Here is a 10,395-nt window from a genome sequence, read left to right as displayed (position 1 = left end):
AACCAGCAGGCGAAGAAGTTTAGCTTTATTGTTAACCAGGAAAACACCCACACAATGAAATATCCGAACACAGCATAATTTAACCTCAATCAATCATAATTTAACCTCAATTTTTGTAGTCGAATAACACAAATAAATTTGTTGAGCACCGTAAGTTAGTTAGCTAGCTACAACATATCTTTCAACTTTTTAGCTCGCGGAACGCTCTACGTTAGGGACACGACAATGCCGTAAAGCAGCGGCAATTGGCAAGTATATTCATTTACGACTGTTCGATGGGTAGCTTAGCAGCAGTAACTGTTGGCAGGGTTCTCTTTATTATTAAGGGGATGGGAGGTCCTGCATTTATACATCAAAAATGCTGGCTTTAATAAACATTTTCTCATCGAGTTCAGCAATAAGCGACAAGTGGGCAGGCGCCCTAGTACTATGACATCTGACATTTATTATTAAAGGTAATTTAGCTAACGTTAATCAGGTGTATTAGGATAGCCAGCTTGATAACTGTAAACCGCCAGCTAACGTTAGTTAGATAGCTGTCGCCTAACGCAAGCTAACGTTATTTTGTTCATTCATGGGAAGTGGTGAAGTTATCTTAAGTTAAATAAAACTAACCATCTGTGCAATTATATAAGTTATAATTTACTGCGAAAACTGGTGAGTGACATAGCTAGAGTTTCCTAACTGAATTAACTGACGTTAGCAAAGAAGTATTAGACTAGTGACGAGGTAACGTAAAGGTACCTGCAAATGTTAGTTATTCGCTAGCTACTCTAGATGCCGAAAGGTGTACGGTACGTGGCTCACTTGTCGATAACCACCACTATATACCGTTCTTAAAAAGGTTACCTATTTTTCTGCCACCAAATGTCTCAAATTCATCGAGTTTGCTGAGCAATTAACAGTAAGTTAGCTAACCTTAGTCTACGTCAATCAGTTAGTTTTCTGAATTTACACAACACTCACATTTTCTTTAACATAAATTAGGCAAACAACTTAGGGGTAAACTGCAGTTTGCAGTTGCACTCAGATACAGCCATGTATGATACCGTGTATCCACGTACCTAGCTAGGTAACTGAATTACATGTGATAAGCTACCAAGTCAAGTAGAAGTAGGCGCCATCCCAATGCGTAACCATTACACATACACACACACACGCATACATTGAATAATGAATTGTAACGTCTTTTTTCCCCCACAGGTTAGGTTATCACACAGTTTCAGTGACTACAGTTATTTCAGTAGATTGAACTGAACAGCACGTCTTTGATCATGCCTCCAAGCATCGACTGGAATAAACTGATGGAGGTTGACCCGGATGAATGGGAGGGTCTGGAAAAAGAAGCTGATGAGCTTGTTGACGTGATATCAAAGGTATTGCATGTTATTTAGACATATCACTGCGTTGGAGATGCAGTTTCTTTTTCAAACACCATAAAATTAGCTTGGTGTTTTAATTCCCTTTTTCACAAGATGAACATGAAAACTACAATGTCCAAACTAGTTTTTGAAAGGCATATTTACAGAAGGTTAAATGGCAGTGCATACTGTAGATGCATCCCAGTCGTTATTTGTCTAAAAATAGCCATACTCCAAGACTGCCTAAAATGCTGTCTATTGCTTTTTGTGGCAGGACTGGGCCCGATAACTGTCTGGTTCCATACACTTTAGTGAACACTGTTTCACTTCACAGCTTCAGTGTAAATTATAGCCTAGTTGGATCTTCAAATATAAATATTTCTCTTTTATAAATTGGGGGATTTGGTTATGTTTGGTGTGTTTGAAGGGCTTTAATTTACAGTCATGTTTTGCAGGTTCAACCAAAGGACCTGAAAGAAGGTGATACCAAAAAAATAATTCAGCTTTTCAGAATCACTCAGACCATCATGAAGGTTTGACTTTCTCTCTCTATACCTGAAAAATGTTTCTCTACTCATTTATTCAAGTTTTTTCCTTTAATTTGTCACCCATCTGTATATCCCGGTATGCAAATTATTTTACCTGGCTACTTAAAAAATTTATATCTATTATTTCCATTATTTTTTTGAAAATTGTTCTCATAGCACTTCAAAACTGCACTTACTGCATTATTCACTCATTGCTTATTGCCTTATAAATAACTTATTGATTTATTCACAACATTATGTGTACATTTGTGGATTGCAGAATTCAGTCAGTTGAAGTGTCTGTGGCATGGATGCTTTTATTTGTGTAAATTAAATTTTCTGTGTGTAATATTTTAAATGGATCTCTTATTGTCCTCCAGATGAAAGTACAGGAAGTAAGCTGTGCTTATGAAGTCATTGATAAAGCTGGTGCAGATCAAGCTGAAATAGGTATTGATTCCTTTATGTGTGTGTGTGAATACACAAAAGGCATTTTCGGTGGCTGCTTAACTCAAAGAAATCACAGTGGCTGATGTGCAGTCTTCATAACATCTCTTTGGTTTCATGTCCCACAGAAAACCAGTTGAAGGCCCAAGTGTACAGATTAGAGAATGAGCTGGAGGTAAGGTTGTGTAAAATCAAATAAAATCATGCAGAATTGTGTTAGCATTGTTGTGTTTTCTGTGTGCCGCAGTGGCGCAGTGGTCAAAGCAGAGTCGATGCAGTTGCACACCGAGATAACTGCCAGATTCGCGTGTGGCTGGTGCATTGAGGGAGCGGTAAACTGGATGGGGGCTGGGTGGGAGGGACTCGGTGGGGAGAATCGTGGTGCAGAAAGCGGCCTCGTGTGGCATCAGAATTGCGGTCAGGGGCTCAAGGATACAACTGGCCACCAAATTGGTGAAAAATGAGAAAAAATCTGTAGCAAAAAAAGAATTGTGTTTTTTGTATAGAGCATGTAGTTGTATGTATGATTCTGTACTAGTTCAGACCCGAGCCTGTGGGTAAAATCACTGAGCCTAAAGCACACGACCTGACTGGTTGCTATAGAAAGACAGCCTTAAGAAGATTATCATGGTTAATTCCTCTTCACTGGCAGTGCTGCATGTGTTTTCCTCAGCAAATGATTGTTTTGGTTGGACGCTCTCATGTGTAGATCATTTTGATATTGAATGGAGGAAATTTAATGAAGATTGACTTGGACCGGATGGCTTTTTATATCTATTCTATCAGTGTGTATGTAATGTAAACAGGTGGCGAGTGTGGGAACCCAGCTTTTTTTGTGCACGCATTTATTGTTTGGACCTGTGCTGATATTTCCTGTGCAGATGGCCCAGCGATCGACCGGGGGAAGAGACACGCGCTTCCTTCGCGATGAAATCCGCCAACTGGAGGCTCAGGTGGAGCGCAAAGAGAAGGAGCTGGTCCAGATGGAGAAGGACCTGAACAAAGAAAAGAAAGTCAATGAGGAAGTATGGTCTGAAATAAACAGACGTTTAATCTGTCAGTACATATGCGTAATTTACAGTGTATTAATGCTTGTTCAGCTTGACAAGTGAGTTATTCCAATTTGCATTCTTGGTATTGTTTATTTTGCAATGGATTCCTATTTGCATTATGAGGCCATGGACCATAATGCATGCTTTTTCAGATCTGTGCTCCCGAACTCTCTAAGTGGTAGTGCAATTTTTCAGCATTTAAAGGCAATTTATAAAACTATTGTTATGCTGATCATTTAACATAAACTTTGTACATTACAAGCAGATTTAGCAGATACTCTTAACCTAGAGCTACTCACACAACTTCTTACGTAGCATTTACATTGTATCCAGTTATACAGCTGCATATATATTGAAGCAATGCAGGTTAAGTACCTTGCCCAAGGGTACAACGGCAGTGTCTTACCGGGAAATCAAACCTGTACCCTTACCCATTATTCTACACTGCCACCCCACATATATAAAGAAATGTATAGGCCTATACCTTGTGGTTCGTTACTGTAGCCATTTTCCCATTATGTGTTTCTGTAGCTGTCTCTTCGCGCTGAAGAAGCAGAGGATGATAACAGGAAGTTGAAAAGAGAGGTGAGCCTGCATTTTTCTGCCTACGCAGAAATTCAGTGAGCACTTCCTGTACCTTTCCTGAAGCTTTCCATGGCATTCACTACTGGGCAGATTTCACCTGGACATAGGAATAATAAACAAGTACAGAGAGAGCTCGTGGGGAGCTACTCTTAATTTTTCCTGTATTCCCTTTCTTTTAAATGGGCAGTTCACCGAATAATGAAATTAAGGTGTGTTTCCACTTACCCAGAGTACTATCTATCCATCCAGATAGTTTCAAGTTTTCAAGATACCATCTAGATGGATAGATAGTACTCTAGGTAAGTGAAAACATACCTTAATTTAATTTTTGGGTGAACTGTCCCTGAATATTGTATTGATTCTTTTCTTATTATAGGACCATTATATACACTTCCTTTTATGTTAACTTCTTTCTCTGAATACCATCATCAGCATCATCATCATTTCTTCTTTTCTCTTTTCCCCTCAAATCTTCAAGATAAAACGGCTAAGGAAGAAGGTAAGAAGGGAGGTAGACAAAGAGCCAGTTGATCTGCAGAATTCTAGCTGTTAGAGAGGCAGAGTAGTGAGGTAAACTTATTTGGCCAAATTCTCAAAGTAAATCCCACTGTGGTTTCAGTAACATGTCCCTAACCAATTTATTTCCAATTTTATTTTTGTTTGTGTGTGTGTGCGTCTACATGTGTGTTTGTTTGCATCCTTCTGAGCACTCATTCTTGTACGTATGTGTCTGTGTACGCGTGTGTGCATGCGGTTGCAGAATGAGCAGCTCAATCGGGATGTGATATTTTACCGACGAGAGCTGGACCAGAAGGACCCGGTTCCCTCGCGGGAAGAGAACAGCGAGGCTCAAAAGAGGCTGAACTCCGCCAACCGGCAGCTGTATCAGTGCATGGAGGACCTGCAGGTACCCTATCAGCGTGCTCCACATTAGGCAGAGGAGCTGGAGGTACCTGGATGATATGGGGCAGGGTTGTCAGCCAGCTCCTTCTTGTAATCGTGTTTGCATTCACAAGCGGGTGTCCTTGCCTCCACACAGCGTGCAGAAGACGAGGTCGCCCACCTGAAAGCCCAGAGCGAGCACATGGAGAAGAGTCTGGAGGAGTCCGTGAAGGAGATGGAGAGGATGACTGACGAGTACAACAAGATGAAGATCGTAGTGCAGCAGACCGACATCATCATGGACCAGCTCAGAAAAGAAAGGGACCAGGCCAAGATTCAAGTAACAATCCCAGCAACCCCCACTTCATAGTGTACACGCACAGTGTGTGTGTACGTGTGTCACTATGTCTGTTTATCTGTCTGTGTCTGTTTGTTTAATCTTGTGTGTATGTGCGTGTCCGTGTATGTGTGTGTGCATGTGTTCGTATGTGTGTGTGACTACAGTTGAGAGAGCTAACAGACCAGATACAGGCTCGGGCAGCAGAAGATGATCCTGTGATGGCTGCTGTAAATGCCAAGGTGGAGGAGTGGAAGGTGGGTTTGCTAGTGCTCACTGTCTCAGCCCCATTAAAGCCAGTTCTGACCAAAGGACATTATCTGACTTAACAAGAAAATTTGGATTTGTGAAGTTGAATAGAAAATAATTATTTATTCACAGACTATATTGTCAGCCAAGGATGATGAAATCATTGAGTACCAGCAGATGATCAGAGACCTGAAAGACAAACTCCGGACGGCCCAGATGGACTCTGACAAAAGCAACCTGATGGCCTTGCAGCAGGTAACGGCGCCTTGAGTGCTCGTAAACACTGACTGTAAAACCATGCGCTTATCTTATCTTGGGTTTGAGATTTTAGCTGAATTTGGTAGTAGGATAGTGGCAGGATCCTTTTGTTCAATTACTGCTGTAGTACTCTGATCCCTGTTTTCACATCTTTCTGCTGTTTTTTTTCATTTATTATTTATTTATTTTTTATACATTCTTTGTCTTTTGCTTTCTGCCATGCCTGTCACCATCCAGGTTATTTATGAGCTATGTGCTGTAAGTACTCTACCTTTTCTTTGGCCTTCATTCCTCCTTCACTTTGTTTTTCCTGTCACTCTTGTCTTTTATTTCATTTTATTTATTTTTTTTAACAAATGGAACAATGTTCTTTCCTTTAGAAAGTCGTGTTATTGGGGTATTATTATTGTCATTATTTTAGGCTATTCAACAAGTTTAGAAGTTTGTCTATAGCCAGTATTTTCATTTGAAATTTGCTGATATATTTCTGTAATCATCAGGAAGTTTTTGTTGCTTGAAAGAGGCATTGATGCCAAGCCTTGTAACTTGGTACAGGAGGTCAAATAGATCAAGCTCTTTCCATTCTCCTTAGGCCGTACAGGAACGAGACCATCAGATCAAGATGCTGACGGAGCAGGTGGATCTGTACACGGGAGAGATGGAGAAAAACGCACTCCTCGTCGAAGAGCTCAAAAAACCTCTTCAGAAAGACAGAGGTTTGCCATACATTCCATAACAGAAGTAATCTGTAGTGTTGTGCTCAAGAATAGCATGCTAATTAAATAACTTGTTTTCATTGCAGAATTTTTTTAGTATATGGGCTGCATTTAGTTTCCTTGATAACAATGTAAAGTAATGGATGTCGTGCTCACGTTATTGGTGTAGTGGAATAGGTTTTGGTGTGATTATCACAGCTGATACTGTGGCAGGTCATTAGTAACTGCAAGCATGACCTTTCACCCCAGGGCCCCCTTCAGTGATCCAGCAGAGAAAGCTGGATGACCTGAAGGTCAAGCTGCAGGCCGCGGAGCAGAGGCTTCAGGAGGCCGAGAGAGTGGCCGAGCTGGCCGAGTCTGATGCCAGGGAGAAGGACAAAGAGCTCAGTGAAACCCTCGCTCGCATGAGAGTCTATGAGTCTGTGCGTTCATTGTGACTTCATATGTTAATGTCTGCTTAATGGCTTACATTGTTCCATGTCCTCGTGCCAGTTACTTTGCCCCGATTGTTATCTTCAGGGCCTGTGGGGTGGGGCAGGAAGCTCACTGGAGACGCTGTCCTTCTTAATGTCACGCATTGTCTTCTTTATCCGTTTGCATTGTTTTGTCTGTTGTTGCGTGGATCAGATGTGTGATCGTTGTGCTCCCATCGGTGACCGCAGGGCACGGGAGGGCTGGAAGCCGCCGTCGCTGAGATAAAGGAGTGTAAATACCAACTGAAGCTGCGGGATCGTGAGGCGGAGGCCATGACCAAGGAGATCAACCAGCTGGAGATGAAAGTCAATGACCTGCTGGACGAGAACGAGGACCTGAGAGAACGTCTGGGTCAGCTTAACAAGATGTTCTCAGACATTAGGTCATACGTAGAGGAGATTGTTTCCAAATCAGAAGCTCAGAATTGTGAAGTATTGGGAATAAAAGAGTCTAATTTTAAGAATCATTGTTGATTTTGACGAAGATGACTCTTCTGAGGCCAGTTACATATTTGTGTCTCAACATTAGTTGTGTCTTTTTTTTCAAGGATTAAATCCAAAAGAAGAGGTTGATTTGTCAGAATTCCGACGATCCAAAGCTTTAAAACAAAGGCAGTACAAAGCAGAAAACCAGGTCCTTCTAAAGGAGGTACTGTATTACTAATAAAAATAATCACACTGATTCATATGGTATATCACTTCCCAAGTAGTGAATCCAATGCACTTCACAGCCAAACTGAAACCACAGCATTTACAAGAAAAAATAAATAAGCAACTGAGGGGGAATTCATGCTGCAGTGGTTGAGCCTCTGTCTGTTCCTGACCCTTTTCACACCGTCAGGATGTACTCATGTTGATTCCGGTTTTAATGAATTGAACGCTTCCACAGATCGAGCGTCTGGAAGCGGAAAGACTGGAGCACAAAAAACAGATCAGAAACCTGGTCAAGGATAAAGGTAAAAGGAGAGAGAGATCTCCAGCTATAGAACTTGCACTTTGTCTCTGGCAAAGATTGTGTAATATGTATACACTATACACAAAAATCCATGAATATGCTTTTGTTCATCTTCCCTCTCACTGGACTATTGGGAAGGTTTCCTTGTTCTAATTTATTGGTTAATATATGACTTCCATAATCTTGCATTTGTCCCATTCAGGGCTATCTGTAAGTCATTTAGCGATGGATGACGATGATGGCAAAGTCACCAGGAGCATCCAAAAGCTATCTCCCAGCTCCATTAATGAAGACGAGCTCAAACGCAAGGTAGGTAAAGAAAACAAGTAAACTGGTTAGCAGGTACTATACCACAGATCAGAACCCTCTGTTTAATTCAAGTGTATTAGTTATGTTGCTATATTTGTAATCCGATTTTACGTGTTTGTTCCAGTATGAACACCTCCAGAGAGAACTGAATAGCAGAGAAAGGGAGCTGGAGCTCAGAAGAACAGAGTCCACTCAATTCAAGGCTAAATGTAAATATAATTTCACATAATACTGTCTGGCTATTACATTGACGAGTGTGTTTGGATGTATTATATGCCACTTATATTGCTTGGATATTTACAAGGTCCATTAACTGCTTTTCCATTTTCACAAGTGAATGACATGTTGATGGAAAATAAGCAGCTGGAACAAGGAATGCAGGAGATATTGAAAGCCATTCAGGATACCCAAAGAACCACGCAGGCTCAAACAGGAGTCAGCATTCCCATTCTCGAGAGGCTCGTCAGTGTAAGTCTGTAATTTAAGCAGATATCGAATGTCTTTGAGGTAGGAATGGGGGAATGTGGCTTTATGAATCCTATCAGATCCTATCACAGTTATTTTTGTTGTACTTACTGCTTTCAATACAAAACCCTATGACTGATTCAAATGAGAGATTCATTGCTTACCTGTTATAGCACTGACCATTTTGGTGCTAATGAAACCTTAGTCTCCCATCGCACAATTTGTGGTATCAGACGTTGGAGGTTGCAGCCGGTCCATGCTCCCTCTCTTACTGTTCATCAGGCAATGGAGATGAAGAACTCGGAGGGGAAGTTTGACGCCAGCATCCACTTAAAAGCGCAGGTGGACCAGCTGACTGGCAGGAACGAGGAGCTCCGACAGGAAATGCGGCTCGCCCGGGAAGAAGCCACCCAAGCCGCAACTCAGCTGGCAAGAGCCAATGAAAAGGTAACTGCAGCATGCTGGCAAACTGAGCCAATTCGGTTATAATATCGGTCACATTGGGGTGACATTTAATCAAGGCTAGTCTTGAGGTTATTTAGAAAAGCTAAAGATGCTTCCATCTGCAGCCATTCAAAGAGGTATCACTGTTATCATGTAGCCTCTAGATATTGTCATTTTTCTACTGGGTGCACAGGGATGAAATTAGTACCAATCGAATCAGTCTATGGGCAAGATAGCCAAAAAGCAAATTTCCAAAAAAAGTTCCTTTAAGGGCCACCTAAGAGTTATGAATAATAGTTATTATTTTTAGTTAACATATACCCATATCCAAGGTTCCTGGCACAGCTTCATTTATTTTTACGTAAAGTTGTTGGTTATGCATTTTTCATCTTAATGCGGGTCCTGAACCACATTACTATGAGAGAGCTGGGTGCCCCCCTCCCTCATACAGCTGGATAAAGCACATATCTCTCCCATTGGCTGATTAGATGTCTATACTGGAGAGTGAGGTGGAAGTCCTGAGGCGATCAGGAGGGAACAGCATCGCGTTTAAGAGCCTGAACCTCCCTGAAGAGATGGCCCCCTCCAGTGTGGAGGTCATCAGCTCCCTCAACGAATATGCAATCACGCTTCTGCAGGTATGCACCCAATATGCAATCACACTTCTGTATGTATGCACCCAAAACGGTGCTGTGCCACTTGTTTCTGCATGGTTGCAGTGCTGAGAAATATAGAGGATACCTCATAAATCACTTGTTTTTCCCCTTTAGGAGCTGAAAAACAAGGAGGAATCAAATAAGCAACTGGAAACAGCGTTAGAGGAGTACAAGGGAAAGTTTGCTGTGGTTCGACACCAGCAGGGACTAATATACAAGGACTACCATAGGTACAGTGTTTCTTTGTATTGTAGCCTTTGTGGGTGCAGTGAACTGCAAGATAGTGAGCAACTCTAAATGTACAAGGATTGTCAGCTACACTTCGTATGTCTTGTTTCAGTGAGAAGGAGTCTTGGCAAAAGGAGAGGGATTCTTTAATGGAGCTGAAAAATAAACTTGAACAGCAGAAAGAGGTGGATGCAGTGAGAATAAAGGAATTCAATGTAAGTAGGAGGCCCTTTAAGGTCAAATCAAGCTCAAGACCGAGTACCTCTGTGTTCGTGTTCTTGTTGTTTTGTTCTTACTTTATGTTTTTATAGCTATTCCTGTTCACGAAAAGGCTTTGTATTATGAAATTATGAAGTTTTTCTAAATGAAACCACAGATGTTTCAGGCTAAATATTTCAGGAGTTATCATTAGCAATGCCACATTATTGCAGGAAATTCTGTTGCTTTAGAC

The 10,395-nt window shown here is 41.4% G+C and overlaps 1 protein-coding gene across 8 annotated transcripts in view; it reads left to right on the top strand.

The window, feature by feature from the left end:
• Positions 1-157: 157 nt before the first annotated feature.
• cep290 (centrosomal protein 290) overlaps positions 158-10,395 on the top strand; it is a 27,553-nt gene continuing 17,315 nt past the window's right edge. For 2 of the 8 annotated variants that reach the window (XM_035424857.1, XM_035424851.1), the window contains exons 1-24: positions 280-455; positions 1,204-1,376; positions 1,817-1,894; positions 2,269-2,338; positions 2,464-2,510; positions 3,217-3,360; positions 3,919-3,972; positions 4,451-4,471; positions 4,733-4,879; positions 5,012-5,194; positions 5,359-5,448; positions 5,573-5,695; positions 6,291-6,414; positions 6,664-6,836; positions 7,077-7,239; positions 7,436-7,536; positions 7,777-7,843; positions 8,045-8,151; positions 8,276-8,360; positions 8,486-8,619; positions 8,899-9,063; positions 9,549-9,698; positions 9,831-9,946; positions 10,057-10,159. In XM_035424857.1, coding sequence (XP_035280748.1) covers positions 1,275-1,376; positions 1,817-1,894; positions 2,269-2,338; positions 2,464-2,510; positions 3,217-3,360; positions 3,919-3,972; positions 4,451-4,471; positions 4,733-4,879; positions 5,012-5,194; positions 5,359-5,448; positions 5,573-5,695; positions 6,291-6,414; positions 6,664-6,836; positions 7,077-7,239; positions 7,436-7,536; positions 7,777-7,843; positions 8,045-8,151; positions 8,276-8,360; positions 8,486-8,619; positions 8,899-9,063; positions 9,549-9,698; positions 9,831-9,946; positions 10,057-10,159 — 2,547 coding nt within the window. In that variant the 5' untranslated portion in view covers positions 280-455; positions 1,204-1,274. Of the gene's footprint in view, positions 249-279; positions 658-690; positions 905-1,203; positions 1,377-1,816; positions 1,895-2,268; positions 2,339-2,463; positions 2,511-3,216; positions 3,361-3,918; positions 3,973-4,450; positions 4,472-4,732; positions 4,880-5,011; positions 5,195-5,358; positions 5,449-5,572; positions 5,696-6,290; positions 6,415-6,663; positions 6,837-7,076; positions 7,240-7,435; positions 7,537-7,776; positions 7,844-8,044; positions 8,152-8,275; positions 8,361-8,485; positions 8,620-8,898; positions 9,064-9,548; positions 9,699-9,830; positions 9,947-10,056; positions 10,160-10,395 lie in introns of those variants that run through there. The other 6 variants (XM_035424859.1, XM_035424856.1, XM_035424854.1 and 3 more) reach the window with 5 other exon arrangements.

Source organism: Anguilla anguilla, chromosome 7 (assembly GCF_013347855.1).
Source record: "Anguilla anguilla isolate fAngAng1 chromosome 7, fAngAng1.pri, whole genome shotgun sequence".
In the NCBI taxonomy this organism is placed as follows: domain Eukaryota; kingdom Metazoa; phylum Chordata; class Actinopteri; order Anguilliformes; family Anguillidae; genus Anguilla; species Anguilla anguilla.
Note: the sequence above shows the minus strand (reverse complement) of the source record. Positions and strands in the feature narration are given on the sequence as shown.